We start from the raw sequence: 18739 nt of genomic DNA, 5'->3' as shown, positions 1-18739 counted from the left end.
CTGCGGTGTATATCCAGGACATACTATTGGGATTTAGACCCTAGCTTTTCCCCACAGGCTCATCTAGTGCTCATAAGAGATTCTTTCACCTCAAAATCTATATTCCTTATGTGAGGTGTCCACGATAGCTTTGCATCCAGAATTAGCCCTTGATACTTCATTACCCTCTCTGCAGGTAGAGTTTCATCGAGAAGCTTAAGATTCCAGTATGTGTACTGGATATGCTTCCTTGTACGTGCTACTACAACTGTTTTCTTGGGGCCGACCCATAGATACTATTTCTTTCACTAGTTATGCACAATGTTCAGTGCGTGTTGTGCCATTATTCTGACAGTAGTAGCAAATTTGCAAGTATTAACAGGAATAATTTGTCTACGTATCCTTGGTGAAACTAGCCTCTAGTATTTAGTTCTTCAATGAGTCCAGTCACTACTAGTTTCCATACTAGTGGGTACAAAACCCCTCTTTGTGGACACATTCTGGTGATGTTGGTCGCCATCTTTTCATTTATCATGATGGCTTCTACCTTTCTGTCTTCTGTTCAACGTGTTCTTAATCCACCTACATATTGTGGTCTCAATGACATGCCCTTCTGCAGCTCTAACTATGGATTCACAAGTCATAATACTAAAAGCCCCTTGATATCCAGGAAGATGCCGAGAGCTATTTCCTAGAAGTGCGGTGCTTTTCCACCAGCCCAACGAGTTGATGAAGTGCTGTTTCATATGATTGGCCTGGTTGATATGCATGTTGTTTTACATGTGGAGGAACCTTAGTTAGCCTCCTTTCCCTATCCTGCCCAAGGACCAGAGTAATTGGTCCCATATCCTTAGCCTTGGTATGAGCATTTCGCCCTGCTATCAGAATGGAAACAACCCTTACTGTCTGCCAAGCATTAGGAATTATTCCTGTTGCTATGTTAACCCTAAACAGCCTAAAAAAGGAGTCTAATTAAACTCTCTCCTGCTTGTTACAGTAGAACTGGAAAGACTCCATCTGCTGGTGACTTGAACAGTTGAAACATTCCCACCCCCTTCTAGATTGTTTTTAAATCGACACATTCTCTGGCAGATTTGGTATTTTGACCATTTTCCTTTGCTTCTTGCACAGCTGAACAGCCTTCCTACATTCTTCTTTTACAATTACAGGTTGTTATTACAACAAGGTACAATTCTTAGTGACAGGGCAGGTTTTTAAATACAAAGTCATAAAAGCGGATGACACTGCATCTGACATTTCCTCAAAATCTACTGGATTTCTTTTTGAAGTTACTTCAGATAAGCATGAATTCATGTCTTTTCTGTTTTCCTAAGATTCATGTAAGCCCTGGTCTGTTTCACTCCCACATCGACCTCAAACTTAATGTAAATGTGATCAGGTAAAGATGGGTCAAGTGGCACATGCTGTTGTTTGACATAGCTATCCATTAGTATGGATTGAAAAGTTATGTCAGGTACTTTTTCCCTTCTTATCTTCGCTGCCCATATTCAGAATCTCCAGATGGCTTCTGAGTAAATTTAATTTGGTGTTGGTGTTGTTGCTACCCCACACCAGGTTGTGGACACTGGCTTCACAACCAACCAGCAATTAAAATTACCAAATATGCAGCAACCAGTCGCAAAATCATGTTTTACTTATTCACTTTTGCAAATCGATTTCAACTGATTAACAGCCATCATCAGTGCTTTCAACCAATATGTGCCATGAGTAGTAATAATGTCTTAAACTGAGGTCAAACATAAAGTTTCAACCAATATGTGCCATGAGTAGTAATACTGTCTTAAGCAGAGGTCAAACATAAACTTTATGTTTTCTGCTTAAGACAGTATTACTACTCATGGCACATATTGGTTGAAAGCGATTTGCAAAAGTGAATAAATAAAACATGATTTTGTGACTGGTTGCTGCATATTTGGTAATTTTATGGTTTACGGTCACTGCATGACTTGGGAACCACATGGAGCCCACCATTCACAGCCAGCAGTTGTTTATTTTGCTGTTAATAGCTGTCTACCATTCTCCTCACTTCCTATGAGGGAGGAGACTGTTCTCATAAGGAAGGTAAGCTGAGGCCAGTATAATTTCTCTCATTCTTCCTTCCTCATGCTGTTTCATTTTGTCGCCATTAAGTCCCTGGCACAAAAGTATGCCTTCAACAGGAATGAAATTCCATTTTTGATGTAAATGCGTGTTCTGGAGTTACTTATATTTATAGGATAAATTAACTTACCTCCAGTTCCTCTGAGGCCTGAGATGCCACCTTTGTATAGATAGTGTTCCTGGATCAGGGCCACATCCAATTTCCATCTCCCCAGAAGATGACTCAGGGCAGCAGTTGTCCCTTTACTGGTTGCAGGTTTATCTGCAACACTTGCAGTTTCCCTCATGCTGGTATCTTTGATTACTCTGGCAGTAACCTGTGAGAACTCTAAGTATGATCTCAGGTTCTGTTTTCAATACAGTCTCAGGTTCTGTTCTCACATTACCTTCACGAATTTTTCACTGACTTAGACCGAAACTGTTTGGCTGTTCTGTACAACCTTTCAGTTTAATACCCTCCAATCCTTTGTTAAGACCCCCTGGTTCTGCAACCTTAGTTATAATCTTTGGAGAAGTAACTTAAGAAGTTTTGGTACCTTTGTGGTCTTAAAGAGTTTATCTGCTGCCAAGAACAGCAGCTTTGCCTCTCCCATGAAGATATCTTGGGTGCCATCTCCTTAAGCCACTCCACTGTGCCATAGCCTCACAGACAAAGACAAGAGCACTTTTGTCCAGATTGACCCTCCCAGTCTTCTCAAACAGAGCCATCTGAACAAGCTTCACGTGCTACAAGATCACATTAAGGAGTGGAAATCTCTGTTGGAAAACGCCATCCTGAAAACTGAGACCTCAGTACTGTGTCCTGAAAACCGAGACTGCAGCACTGCAGGTCTGCTTCCCTCTTTTGCTGCAGCTTTTGCTGCATTTGATTATCTTGAGAATTGGGTATTAGACTCCTTCCTTGTTCTCTTGTTTCCTGTCTTAGCAGTGGAGGGGGTCTGTTTACCCCTTCACTCTGAGACATCCTTTGTTTTCTTTTTTTTTAGGTTTTAGGTTCAGAACCTTTTAGTTACCTCCATTTTTGTTTAGGAAGCCATTCCTTACCTTCATTTTGTTGTTGATCTTTGAGAAGTTTTTTCCTTTGTGCCCCAGACAAAGATATACTCTTTACCTGGTCCAACTTATCCATGACAATATCCACTTCTTGGACTGGTCTGTTGTTTGGTCCAGTTGCTGAAACCGCTTCCATTGGTTCCAATCCCAATGTTTGGAGTCTCATCATGTTCCTCAGTTTTTTGTTTTCTCTTGTTCTGTAGTATCCATTTTGATCCCACAACTATTGGAGAAATGTTTGATTGACACAACAGAACCCCTTCGCAACAAGGCTAATTACTCAGGCAAGTCTCTCAGTATCCTCTATGCTCTATTAATGACACGTTCCCATGTGCCATGCACCCCTCAGCATGGAATGGATCACACTTTGGATTGTATATCTGGGGAATTGGGGAAGGAATGTGTAATTGGATATTGGAGAGATGGGATTTTGTAAGATACTCTTTGTCTTGTTCTTCTTCTGAAGCCTGTCCAGAAAGGAAGATGCTCCTAGTATCTGTGCTACAGCAGGTGTAGCTCTCAGCTTCACATGGACAATGCTTCTACAAGGCAGTGTCTCACGAAGAGGATTCTGGATGAAATCCTGTAGAATACCTATTGTGTGATACTCTACAACTCTAAGTTCTTAAAATATCTACTCATTAATTTCAAATGGAGAGGGCCTAACAGCATTCATCATACTCACAGTTTTCTCCAAAAGTTGTAAACATGATGAAAATGCAAACGGCTGTCTGCAGGCACCTGCACTGCCACTGGTAACACTGTCCAGCTCACTGGCCAGACTGCTGCACAAGTAGGTGTTGATGCAGCAACCAGCTGACCACACAATTCTGCATTGAACTGTATTCAAATGATGACTTTTGACACATTTTTTTGAAAACTGTCTTGAGCAGCGAGCTCAGCAGCCCCCACACAACGGAAATATCTTTGACCTTGTAGCTAGGAACAGTTCAGACCTTATTGACAGTGCCAGTATAGAAATGGGTATTAGCGATCATGATGTCATTATAGCAACTATGGTTACAAAAGTTGATAAATCAGTCAAGAAGGCTAGGAGAGTGTTTGTGCTGGGTAGAGATAAGCAGTTGTTAGTATCTCACTTAAATTGTGAACTGACATCACTTAGTTCCAGTAAGATGGATGTAGAGGAATTGTGGGCAAAGTTTAAGCAGATTGTAAATCAGGGTCTGGAGAGTTATGTGCCTGGTGAGTGGATAAGGGATGGAAAAGATCCACCATGGTTAAATAAAGAAATTCATAAGATGCTGAGGAAGCAGAGCTGTTGCGCTCACAGTTCAAAAGAGAACACACAAATAACGACAAGCAAAGATTAGTAGAGCTTTAAGCTTCTGTCAATAGATCTAAGTGCAAAGCATGCAACAACTACCACCATCATGCTTTGGCAAAAGATCTAGCAGAGAATTCAAGAAAATTGTGCTCATATGTAAAATGTTGTCCCTTGTTGACCAGTCTGTTTTGTATGATAGTTGAAGATAGCAAAACAAAAGCTGAAGTTTTAAATTTCATGTTCAGGAATCATATAAATATGCCATCAGACAGACTCCCATTTGGACCACATAGTAGTAAGCATCCCTTGTGTAGAGAAACAGCTGAAAGGTTTGAAAGCAAATAAATCACCAGGTCCAGATGGAATCCCAATTTGGTTTTACAGAAAGTACCCCACGGCATTGGCCCCTTATCGAGCTTGCATTTATCATGAATCTCTTGCCCAGCACCAAGTTCCAAGTGACCGGAAAAAGTGCAGATGACTCCAATATATAAGAAGAGTAAAAGAATGGACCCACAAAATTACAGACCAATATCCCTAACTTCGGTTTTCTGCATAATCCTTGAACTTATTCTCACTTCGATTATATTAAACTTTATCGAGACTCAGAAGCTTATGTCCACAAATCAGCATGGTTTCAGAAAGCATCACTTGTGAAAACTCAGTTTGCCCTTTTCTCACATAATATACTGCAAACTATTGATGAAGGACAACCGGCAGATCCCATATTTCTAGATTTCCAGAAAGTGTTGGACATGGTGCCTCATTGCAGGCTGTTAACGAAGCTACAAGCATATGGAGTAAATTCACAGGTATGTGAGTGGCTCGAAGACTTCTTACATAACAGAACCTAGTATATTGTCCTTGATGGCAAGTGTTCATCAGAGACAAGAGTATCCTCAGGAGTGCCCCAGGGAAGGGGATATGAATGCTGTTGTTCCCTATATACATAAATGATTTGGTACACAGGTTGGGCAGCAATCTGCAGTTGTTTGCTGATGGTGCTGTGGTGTATGGTAAGGTGTCAAAGTTGAGTGATTGGAGGAAGACACAACATGACTTAGACAAAATTTCTAGTTGGTGTGATGAATGGCAGCTATCTCTAAACACGGAAAAATGCAATTTATTGTGGATATATAGAAAGAACAAACCTTTGATGTTCAGATACAGTATCAAAAGTGTCCTGCTTGACACAGTGAAGTCTGGGCATAACACAAAAAACTGTATGAAATGGAACAAACATGTGAGAACTGTGGTAGGGAAGGCAAATGGTCGACTTTCGTTTATTGGGAGAATTTTAGGAAAGTGTTGTTCACCTGGAAAGGACTCCACACATAGGATGCTGATGCAACCTACTTGTGAGTACTGCTCAAGTGTTTGAGATCTGCACCAAGTCAGATTAAAGGAACACATCCAGAAGGGGCTGCTAGATTTGTCACTGGTAGGTTCAAACAAAAGGTGGCAGGGGTAAAATACAGGGAGCGAAAGGCTATTTACAATTTGTACAGAAAGCAGATGGCAGTTATAAAAGTCGAGGGATATGAAAGGAAAGCAGTGGTTGGGAAGGGAGTGAGACAGGGTTGTAGCCTCTCCCTGATGTTATTCAATCTGTATATTGAGCAAGCAATAAAGAAAACAAAAGAAAAATTCAGGGTAGGTATTAAAGTCCAAGGAGAAGAAATAAAAATGTTGAGGTTCGCCGATGACATTGTAATTCTGTCAGAGAGAGCAAAGGACTTGGAAGAGCAGTTGAACGGAATGGACAGTGTCTTGAAAGGAGGATATAAGATGAACATCAACAAAAGCAAAACGAGGATCATGGAATGTAGTCGAATTAAGTCGGGTGATCCTGAGGGAATTAGATTAGGAAATGACACACTTAAAGTAGTAAAGGAGTTTTTGCTATTTGGGGAGCAAAATAACTGATGATGGTCGAAGTAGAGAGGATATAAAATGTAGACTGGCAATGACAAGGAAAGCATTTCTGAAGAAGAGAAATTTGTTAACATCAAGTACAGAATTAAGTTTCAGGAAGTCGTCTCTGAAAGTATTTGTATGGAGTGTAGCCATGTATGGAAGTGAAACATGGACGATAAATAGTTTGGACAAGAAGAGAATAGAAGCTTTCGAAATGTGGTGCTACAGAAGAATGCTGAAGATTAGATGGGTAGATCACATAACTAATGAGGAGGTATTGAATAGAATTGGGGAGAAGAGGAGTTTGTGGCACATCTTGACAAGAAGAAGGGATCGGTTGGTCAGGCATGTTCTGAGACATCAAGGGATCACAAATTTAGAATTGGAGGGCAGCGTGGAGGGTAAAAATCGTAGAGGAAGACCAAGAGATGAATACACTAAACAGATTGAGAAGGATGTAAGTTGCAGTAAGTACTGGGAGATGAAGAAGCTTGCACAGGATAGACTAGCATGGAGAGCTGCATCAAACCAGTCTCAGGACTGAAGACAACAACAACAAAAGGTTCAAACAACACGCGACATTCTTTTTGAGGAACAGTATTGAGAAATTTTAGAGAACCAGCATTTGCAGCTAACTGCTGAACGATTCTACTGCTGCCAGCATACATTGCACATAAGGACCACGAAGATAAGATTCGAGAAATTAGGGCTCATATGGAGGCATATATCAGTTATTTTTCACTTTATTTGCAACTGGAGCAGGGGAGAGAATGACAAATAGTGGTTCATGGTGCCCTCCACCATGCACCATATGATGGCTTGCGGAGTACCTCCCACTTTGAGAGATTTGGATAGGATTGTGGGGAGGGTATTTCTCATTTCAGGGCATGAAGAAAGGCAGTTGAAACCCTGGCAGATAATGTGATTCAGTTGCTCTCATTATGGGTGGTGCTGAGTCACGAGAGGAGTGCTAATTTGGAGAGAAACTGCTCATTACTGCAGATGTGATGACCGTGAGTGGCTAAGTTGTATTGAAGAAACTTCTTGGTGTGGATTGGGTGGCAGTTGTTGCAGTGGAAGTACTGTTGGTGGTTGGTATGTCTGATGTGGACAGAAGTACTGAAAGAGTCATCTGTTTAGATCAGCATTGAGGATGGTGGCTTATTCAACTTAGGAGGACCAGTTGAAGTGAGCAGGGGGGGAGGAGGGGGGGGGGCACCAGTTGAAGCGAGCATGGGGGGGGGGGGGGGGAGACATTGAGTAAATAGGATGGCCTTGCCCTCAGTCCAAACTCTGAAGATGTCATCAATGACTCTCAAACAGCTGAGAGATGGAATTCTGCTTTCAAGGTGCTACCTACAAACGACTCTATGGTTCAGTAAAAGGCACCTGCAGTGCACCATCATATATTGGCCTCTTCATGGGCCATCTAGAGGAATTGTTCCTAAACACCCAGAGTCCCAAACCTCACACCTGGTTCAAGTACAGTGATGACACTTTCACAATCTGGACTGATTGTGAGGCACTGTATCCGTGTTCCTCCAAAACACCTCTCCTATTCTCTTTACCTGGTCCTCTTCAGCTCAACAAGCTACTTTCCTTGTTGTCAACCTCCATCCCAAGGGTGGCTACATCAGTACATACATACATATCAAATCTACCAACAATCCCCAGCCACAGATCATCTCCCACATCCCTACTGTCAAGCACTTCTCTTGTGACTCAGTACCAACCATGACTGGAGCAACTACATCATGTACTCCGCCAGGGCTTCGACTTCCTCTCATTAAATCCTAAATCCAGAAAAATTCCCCTCACTATCCTACCCAGTACTCCCAACCCCCCTACCTACACTGTGTCCCTGTCCACCCCTATTAGCCGGCCGCTGTGGCCGAACGGTTCTAGGTGCTTCCGTCTGGAACCGTGCTGCTGCTATGGTCGCAGGTTCGAATCCTGCCTTGGTCATGGATGTGTGTGATGTCCTTAGATAACAATGGCTATGTGTGTGTGAATTTTTCCTGTGTGAATGTGTATTTTTTCTACCTCTAATAAAGGACAAAATTCAAAAGCTGAACATTTCTGGCATTGTTTTCATTGTGGCTGTGTATGGCTCAGTGCCTCCTCTATGTGGTGACTGGCAATCTGTCCTTTCCCTATTATTGCTACACCAGTGTCTCATCCTTGTGAATATAATGTTAGCTTATTTTGTGTTGTCAAGTAAAATCTATTATTACTTTAAATACTGAAATGTATTAACATAATAAAAACAACTATTTAGATATTTTTTAAATTAGAAACTCCTTCATAGATCACTTGCTTTATTTGGTGTCATGAGGCATGTGGTGTTTTTGTAATTATAGTAATGCTGTAATATAATTTTGATTTTGATGTTACATTGCTGATTGCAAACATATTTTCCCTGTTTTCATATTAAAATAGTTTTTATTTTTTTCTGTTCTCAGATATTTCCAGATATTTCTTTCTTAACTGATTTGCAAGAAGCTTTGGAAAAAGAAAAATTGTATGTGGATTTGATTCAGTGGTCAATAATGGGATCAGAATCTGTGTTGGCCACATTTGAGACAACACTGATGGATCTGTTGTATCCTAGCTCATGCAGGAGGAAAACTACTGAAGCTGACTTACTAATGGATCCAACTGATGCCTTTCCTGTAAGAGTTGCACATTTGATTTGAAACAAGAGTGAGGCTTTTATTACTAGTGCGAACAAGTATTTTTGACAGAGTTAAAATGAGAAAATGAAGTAGTGTGAGAAGTACAAAGGGAAGCAGAATGACTTAGAAGCCACTATTAATACAGATATGGAGATAACATGAAATAACAAACATATATGTTGGTTATAATAACTGTATGATTGATAGTTCAGAGAACTGAGTGGTAGGAGCCAGTGATCTGCCAATTGTACTTGTCCCTCAGGCACCACATGCTAGCTGTATGGTCTATTTTATAGGTACGTGCAGAACCTCGGTACAAGTTCTTCTATTGCAACTGTAGCAAGTAATATTATTTTATTTTTTCTATTAAAATTTTGATGTGCGTAACTTTTTCATACTGTCCTTACTCAAGTCATAAGAAGAGTTTACCTGTAAACTGATCCTTAGGATGTCAAACAACCTGTGAAAACAGAAATTCAGAATGTTATATGCCTAAAGACCATTCCACTTTGAAACGTATAATCACAAGAGGCAAGTTGTTGTCCATATGCTAAAAAACATCTTGAAAAAGTATTTCATCACTGTGCCAATGTAAACGCAATTGAAGAAATCGGCATGTGGCATCATTCAGTGCTCAAGCAATCAAATCCATAAACAATGGATATGCACTGATGAGATGCAAGATGGGCTTCAAATGCCATGCAATTTACAATTCAACCTGTGAAGTAAAATAGCTAGTCTTAAAAGACACTTTGCCAAGGTTTATATTAACCGGTCAATACATTTTCATCCACGATACTGTATTTGTATCCCTAAAAATTTTATAGTTGATGTTTCAAATGTAGAATACACTGCTTCAGCACATTACTGGAGCTACAGTCTGTTAGAGTGATATCGTAAATGCTGCTTGCATAATGTGTATTAAAGATACTTATGAGTTAGCGTAAAACTTATTCACTTTCTTTGAAATCTTCTAGCTTATTTGATAGTTGAAAGAAGAGCTTCATACTTGTTACCTAATTTCAGTTCAGGAGACTTCCATAATGACAAGTGGTTATGTCATATCATTATTCAGACAAATTAACATATGAGACATAATAAATTTTATTCTGATGATTCTGCCATATGTTGTAGATGTATGTGTATGATCTACTGACATTTTTTCCTTCTTTACAGGGAATCTTGTCACCAAAACTTGAAACTTCTACCAAAACCACAATAGAGGAAATCATATTGACAGAGAGTGAATTACTTGATGTCTCTACACCATCAGCTGTGAATGCCTCGGTAAATCAAATTTACCTTTTTAATGATTAATGCCAACAAGACAGTTACTAATTAACATGGAGTATCTGAGAAAAAGAGTTGGGCCTACATGACCAGGGTGTATATGACCTGGGACAACTGGGAGATCTGGGAAAACACAGGGAATATTTTTAATCCAGAAAAAAAATGGGAATTTTTCATTGTTTTAGTTTTCAGTTAAATTTTTATAATTCTGAGTCGTAAGAACCGATACTCTAACAAAGGATATTACTGTATCCCACTACTGCAGAATAATACTGTAGCAATAAAACATGAATGAGAGAAAAAAACGAAAATAAATCTTAAACTGCAAAAGAAATACTAATTTCAGTTCAGAAGACTTTCATAGTGACAAGTGGTTATGTCATATCATTATTCGGGTACATGCAACAACAAAGCGCAGTGCTCATACAAGCATCTACCAACAGCAAAATGTGTCAAAGGCTTTAGAAAGACTACGCAATGCTTCATGACAACAAATTGCCTCTGATGAGTGTGAAGTCACAATTGTTTACATTAGATTTATCTTAGCAGTTATGAGCAGGCTCATGCGCATGTGCAGCTGAGTCAGGTATGAGTACTAATTTCTCCCATTTCCGGCTACAGAAATGTGGCTGTTGACTATATAAGCAGTCGCAGCAAGCAGCTAGATGCCACCGGGAAAAACTTTACTGGCGCACGCAAGCTACCAGATTCACGCATGTGCAACAGGCCCGGATCTAGGAAGTGGAGGGAGGCAAACTGCAGTATCTGACTCGGACGGAAATTGGGGGAATGGGGGGGGGGGGGGGGGGGCGTCCAATTCATAATTCATATTCTTGAGGGAAAAACCTTGTTTAACAAAGCATCTAGCATCCAACACATGTTAGTCTATCGATTATTCATATGATTTTGAAACGCATCCCTGTTGGTGTTTGAACACATTCTAAGTTGATTTCTGATTGAACCATAAATTGATTTTTGAATGTGTACATAGTGTACGTGATGTCTCTGTCAGGGGCACTATCTAGAAAAAAAGGATTTCCGTGGCCGTGAGTTATCAAGTTAATTAAAATACATTCACATAATAACAGAAGACTAAAATATATAATTAGTTTCATATTTTATTTTATTTTATTTTATTTCCACCTTTCTGACAGACAAGCTAATAATCGTCTTGCAGAACAATGAAGTTATTTTTGTCAGTTTGCTAAAGAAATTTGGCTTTTATTAATCTTTTGCGCTGAGGCAATCAATTTATTTGAAATGAAGTGTTTAATTCCACACTATTGGTTAGTTTCAACTGTTTGCTGCATTTCAAGTGCACATTTCCATCATGTGGCACATATGGCATTATGCCGTAATAAAGAACCAAACATGATATAGTACAGTACTGGTACTCCAAGAAAATTTAGACCCCAAAAACTACACTGAAAAACTTAATATCAGGTCAAGGCCTACTTATTGGGAATCTGGACATACATGTGCACATTTTAGTATGGTTTACGAAATTCTGATGCTCTTGGAGAATCCTCTGATGTCTTGTTTCTTTTATGACATAATGTAAGATCTTTTAATGTTTTACACGTATGAACATACGGGCTTCCTGCATCATGGTAGGTGTGAAAGCATGGTGGCACCTGTCGTCTGGGCCGGCCAGTGTGGCCGAGCGGTTCCTAGGCACTTCAGTCTGGAACCCCGCGACTGCTACGCTCGCAGGTTCGAATCCTGCCTTGGGCATGGATGTGTGTGCTGTCCTTAGGTTAGTTAGGTTTAAGTAGTTCTAAGTTCTGGGGGACTGATGACCTCAGATGTTTAGTCCCATAGTGATCAGAACCATTCTTGAACCTGTTGTCTGGCGCTCTTTGGCAACTGCTGAAACGTCGTGGGAAAATATTGTGAATGGTGGTTTGAAAAGCGTTACTTTCAAAGTAAATTTCCTTTTACGCAAGCTGAACTATGTGCTAGAATGTACGATGAATTTTTTAAATCACAGAGCGTTTGACTCTCATTTAAAAATCAACTCTTTGATGACGAGTCATTTAGAAGTATTTCGAGTCCACAATATCAGACATTAATGTCGTCATTAAAAATTTTACTGGCACGTTGTGTGATATATCTTAAAGTGTAACACGTGCAAAAAAGATCGACATACAGGGTGATGCATGATGATATGCAACTATTTTAATGTGTTATTCTACAAGAAAAACTAAAGAAAAAAGTTCATATAAATGTAGGCCTGCAAATGTTTGGTTACAGAATTACGGCTGATAAAAGATTTTGCCTGAAATTTAGCCACTTCGCCAATGTGAAACCATCGCAAAACTGTACAAGGTTAAAGTAAAGCAATATTTCTATTTCTATTTATTTTGTTGTTAATGGTCTGGTGAATCTAACAAACCTTGTCCCAGACGTGTATCTGCAGTAGTTTTCCAGAACATCCAGAGAAGCAAAGATTATTACACATACAAGTAAATTTGTTTACTCTGCATTGTATCTTTTTGGACTTACAAAAAGCATTTGACTGTGTTGATACGACCATATTGCTGGACAAACTGTGGAACTATGGCATTCGAGGCACAGCCCATAATCTGATGAGGTCCTACTTGACAAATAGGAAGCAGTTTGTGTCTATTAGCACTACAGAGGGAGCACACAAATCACACACCACTGACATAAATTTTGGCATTCCACAGGGGTCAATATCAGGACCACTTCTTTTTATTATTTATGTTAATGACATTCAGTCCATAACAAACCATGCAACAGTTGTCTTATATGCAGATGATACCACATTAATATGCTGCAATCCAAGCTATTCACAGCTCGAAGTGGAATCCAATACTGCAGCGGGATTAATTCTGCAGTATTTTAATGAAAACAAACTAAAATTAAATACAAATAAATCTGTCTATATTGAATTTGATCTTGGGAGGCAAAAAACTCATGAAAAACAAATCTTAATGGGTGACAAATACATTAAAAAAAATACTCGACCAAATTTCTTGGCCTGACACTTGATGCGGAGTTAAACTGGTCTTATCATGTGAATGATATTTGCAAAAAGCTATGTACTACCATATATGTCCTAAGAAAACTGACACCTTTTTGTAACATCAGCACTCTGAGGCAAATATATTTTGCACTATTTGAATCCCATCTAAGCAATGGGATAGAGGTATGGGGATCCAGCAGTATAGGTAATATGAAAAGTGTACTTACCTTACAAAAGAAGGCACTTAAAATTAGGGGAAAGAAATGTGCCAGGGAGTCCTGCAGAAATTTGTTTAAAGAATTTAAAATATTAACTGTTCATAACCTGTATGTGCTGAAGATAATCATTATGGCAGTAAACAGTAACAAAACACTTAATAAAGAAATACATGATCACAACACTAGAGGTAGAGAGAGGCCCCACATCATCTCTCATAGAACAACACTTTATGAAAAAAGCCCTCACTATGCAGGCATAAAACTACTGAATTGCTTCCATCCTAATATCTCCAAATTGCCCACTACTAAACGAAAACCGAAATTAAAATTATGGCTCCTAAACAATCCTGTATATTCAATAGATGAGTTTCTAGATTTAGTACACTCGTATGATGGAAGACCGTCTATCTAAAAATATATGTAATCTCAGATTTTAGAGTGTGTCACAAACTGTAAATATTTGAATCTGAGATATGAATACTGTGTCACAAACTGTAGATTCCTTAATCTAAGTATGGCAATCGTGGTAGAGCTGTCCGTAGCATAGCTGCCATCAATTTGCCCAGCGCCGAATTGACAACGCAGCACTCCTTGGAAGCTACATGGTGCGGTGACAGGCCATTAACGCTGTATATAAGAATGTAGAAACGTTATGTCATTATTGCAGATCATTAGTGAGTTGTTTCAGTCGTTTCCTAAACTTTAAACGAGTTAGTTTTCTGTATTGTTCAGTGAAAGAACATAAAACAACAGTGTATTTAAGTGAAACCACATAGTAACTGTTGTAGATTTTAGATAATTTATGAACCATGGACCTTGCCATTGGTGGGGAGGCTTGCGTGCCTCAGCAATACAGACGGCCGTACCATAGGTGCAACTGCAGTGGAGGAGTATCTGTTGAGAGACCAGACAAACGCGTGGTTCCTGAAGAGGGGTAGCAGCCTTTTCAGTAGTTTCAGGGGCAACAGTCTGGATGATTGACTGATCTGGCCATGTAACACTAACCAAAACGGCCATGCTGTGCTGGTACTGCAAAAGGCTGAAAGCAAGAGGAAACTACAGCTGTAATTTTTCCAGGGCATGCAGCTTTACTGTATGGTTAAATGATGATGGCGTCCTCTTGGGTAAAATATTCCAGAGGTAAAATAGTCCCCCATTTGGATCTCCGGCTGGGACTACTCAAGAGGACGTCATTATCAGGAAGAAGAAAACTGGCGTTCTACGGATCAGAGCGTGGAATGTCAGATCCCTTAATCAGGCAGGTAGGTTAGAAATTTTAAAAAGGAAAATGGATAGGTTAAAGTTAGATATAGTGGGAATTAGTGAAGTTCGGTGGCAGGAGGAACAAGACTTTTGGCCAGGCGAATACAGGGTTATAAATGCAAAATCAAATAGGGGTAATGCAGGAGTAATTTTAATAATGAATAGGAAAATAGGAAAGCGGGTAAGCTACTACAAACAGCATAAGGAACGCATTATTGTGGCCAAGATAGATACGAAGGCCACACCTACCACAGTAGTACAAGTTTATATGCCAACTAGCTAGGCAGCTGATGAAGAGATTGATGAAATGTATGATGAGATAAAAGAAATTATTCAGATAGCGAAGGGAGACCAAAATTTAATAGTCATGGGGGACTGGAATTCGATAGTAGGAGAAGGAAGAGAAGGAAACATAGTAGGTGAATATGGAATGGGATTAAGGAATGAAGGAGGAAGCCACATGGTAGAATTTTGCACAGGGCATAACTTAATCATAGCTAACACTTGGTTCAAGAATCATAAAAGAAGGTTGTATACTTGGAAGAACCCTGGAGAAAATTAAAGAGACCTTTGGAGAAAAGAGGTCCACGTGTATGAATATCAAGAGCTCAGATGGAAACCCAGTTCTAAGCAAAGAAGGGAAAGCAGAAAGGTGGAAGAAGGATATAGAGAGTCTATATAAGGGCGATGAACTTGAGGACAATATTATGGAAATGGAAGAGGATGTAGATGAAGATGAAATGGGAGATACAATACTGCATGAAGAGTTTGACAGAGCACTGAAAGATCTGAGTCAAAACAAGGCCCCCGGAGTAGACAACATTGCATTAGAATTACTGATGGTCTTGGAGAGCCAGTCCTGACAAAACTCTACTATCTGGTGAGCAAGATGTATGAGACAGGCGAAATACCCTCAGGCTTCAAGAAGAATATAATAATTCCAATCCCAAAGAAAGCAGGTGTTGACAGCTGTGAAAATTACCGAACTATCAGTTTAATAAGTCGCAGCTGCAAAATACTAACATGAATTCTTTACAGGCGAATGGAAAAACTGGTAGAAGCCAACCTCGGGGAAGATCAGTTTGGATTCCATAGAAATATTGGGACATGTGAGGCAATACTGACCTTACGACTTATACTAGAAGAAAGATTAAGGAAAGGCAAACCTACATTTTTAGCATTTATACACTTGGAGAAAGCTTTTGACAATGTTGACTGGAATGTTCTCTTTCAAATTCTAAAGATGACAGGGGTAAAATACAGGGAGGCGAAAGGCTATTTCCAATTTGTACAGAAAGCAGATGGCAGTTATAAGAGTGGAGGGGCATGAAAGGGAAGCAGTGGTTGCGAAGGGAGTGAGACAGGGTTGTAGCCTCTCCCTGTTATTCAATCTGTATATTGAGCAAGCAGTGAAGGAAACAAAAGAAAAATTCGGAGTAGGTATTAAAGCCCATGGAGAAGAAATAAAAATGTTGAGGTTCGCCGATGACATTGTAATTCTGTCAGAGACAGCAAAGGACTTGGAAGAGCAGCTGAACGGAATGGACAGTGTCTTGAAAGGAGGATATAAGATGAACATCAACAAAAGCAAAACGAGGATAATGGAATGTAGTCGAATTAAGTCGGGTGATGCTGAGGGAATTAGATTAGGAAATGAGACACTTAAAGTAGTAAAGGAGTTTCGCTGTTTGGGTAGCAAAATAACTGATGATGGTTGAAGTAGAGAGGATATAAAATGTAGACTGGCAATGGCAAGGAGTTTCTGAAGAAGAGAATTTTGTTAACATCGAGTATTGATTTAAGTGTCAGGAAGTCATTTCTGAAAGTATTTGTATGGAGTGTAGCCATGTATGGAAGTGAAACATGGACGATAAATAGTTTGGACAAGAAGAGAATAGTACTTATTTTCATATGCATGCATAAAAAAAAGATCAATTAACTGTCTGCTTTGACTTTATTTTGTCCATCCCTTTACAAACGCAACCGCAAATCACGTGGAATCAGTTTGTGCAAAAAGCTAAAGAAAAAAATTAAAGGCGTTTCGGAACTCACCATGCTATGCTGAATAACTACCTGGCAGAATTTCTCTGGCATCAACGTTTTGGGGAAAATCCATTCCACAATTTCGTTGAGCATGTTTAAAAAAATCTATCGTAATGCTGCAAATTAACTTGAGGTAGCTGTTTTTATCTTATCTGTGATTCGAGTTTTAATGTATATCTGTGCAAAATAAACAAATATGATTTATTGAGAAAATTTTGTTATTAATTCCATTCTTTTTGAAAAAAAACAAGTTTTAGATATTCCGTGCATACATATGTAATACATCATTTTTGATTAAATAGTAATCAGCAGTTACACGTTTACATTTTATTTACTGTTGAGGCAAAGTTTACTCGAGATGGTATAAACAATTTACATAAAGAGCAAACCCACATGCAGCAGTGCAACGCAATTTCCGGGTCAGTTCTAGTGTCCGATTCCACCCATTGGCTTTGAACATTGACGTGATGTGTGATGTTATTTTGTTTGTGCCACAGATTGTAGTTATGAACGTTAAATGATTTCTCTGCATTTCTTCGTGAAGCTCGCATATTAAAAATTCGGTGTACATTGTTTTGTTTTCATATCGTAATTTGTTTTTAGCATCTTTTGTTGATGAAAGTAGTCACGATTTGTAAGATCTTGATTTCTCATGGAACTGCTTTCCATTATGTATGAGTCAGTTGTGTTTACAGCGAAAATTCTCCTTTAGAAAATGACTGACTGTAAATCAACTATAAGATTTTTGCAATCATTGAGCATTATTGCAGAATTTGGCAAGTTCAGTGTTTGTGGAATTTATATGGTTTTGACAAAGGTTCCATCATCACGAACCTCCGACGAATACATGTGGAGGTGCAGAAAAAAAGTATGTAAATCTATACGCTGGGGGACCTGGTTCGAAAGATGGAGGCTGAATTTAAAAGTAGTAGTCATGTTAACCTACTATTTTTGCTATCAGTATTCTTGTAAATCTGTCATCCACGAAGCAGTGGTTTCATGTGGCACTGCAGTTCACTGTTTTTCATTTTTGAGAGAAGTGTGCGGGGAATTATAACGTGTAGGGGATCAATGGAGTGGCCAGGGGTACAGTTAAGTAGTAGACTCATGTTTTGGAAAGAAAAAGTACGACAGGGGGGGATGAGGTTGTTGATCTTTGGGTTTATGGAGTTGTAGTTTCTGGAGGGAATTGTGCTGATCTTGTATTTAGGGTCGTACCAAATCGTGCAAAGGAAGTGTTCACATATTTAATAGAAGAATATGTTGAAGAAGGTTCAGTAGTCATGTCAGATGGGTCCGCTTCGAACAAGGGGTTTGGTGAAAGGGGTTATCATCATTCCGTCATGAATCACAATATTCAGTTTAAAGATTACAAGACGGGAACATGTACCAATACTGTTGAGGGGTATTGGTGGCCTGTAAAACCTGTTGTCGTTTGGGGAAAGGGAAAGATTTCAATGTTGTAAGGCCATTTGGATGAATACTGTTGGAGGAAGAGTATTCGTGAAGGTTAATGTGTATTTCCTGCAGTTATGAAAATAGTCGACAAAATGTACAATCCTTGTTTTGTTAGGTGTTGATGGGTCTGATATTTTTTCCTTGTTTTATTTTGTGTGGTTTTTTTTATTACTGTACTATCGGTTTGCTATTTTTTTGGTTTCTCTGTGGGGGAAGGTTTTTCTGTCATTTAAATATTTTTTGGGGAGAGGGGGGTTGCCGTGACTTGTGCCAGCGGGTGTTTGTGATTGACATGTGATATAATTTTTTTTATTATTTTAAAATTTTGCATGTGATTGAGGGCGGGCTGTAGGGAAGAACCGATTTCACGCCTGGCAGATTGTGTTTCTTATTAATTTTTTTATTAGTTATTCTGTGTTTTGCGCATTTCACAATGGTTTGCCCT

General features: G+C 39.3%; 1 protein-coding gene across 2 annotated transcripts in view; it reads left to right on the top strand.

Annotated features, from left to right (window-relative positions):
* LOC126346278 (uncharacterized) overlaps nt 1-18739 on the top strand; it is a 176276-nt gene that overhangs the window by 57967 nt on the left and 99570 nt on the right. For both annotated transcript variants that reach the window (XM_050002172.1, XM_050002173.1), the window contains exons 3-4: nt 8821-9030; nt 10210-10320. In XM_050002172.1, coding sequence (XP_049858129.1) covers nt 8821-9030; nt 10210-10320 — 321 coding nt within the window. The remainder of the gene's footprint in view (nt 1-8820; nt 9031-10209; nt 10321-18739) is intronic.

Source organism: Schistocerca gregaria, chromosome 1, assembly GCF_023897955.1.
Source record: "Schistocerca gregaria isolate iqSchGreg1 chromosome 1, iqSchGreg1.2, whole genome shotgun sequence".
Lineage (NCBI taxonomy): Eukaryota > Metazoa > Arthropoda > Insecta > Orthoptera > Acrididae > Schistocerca > Schistocerca gregaria.
Note: the sequence above shows the minus strand (reverse complement) of the source record. Positions and strands in the feature narration are given on the sequence as shown.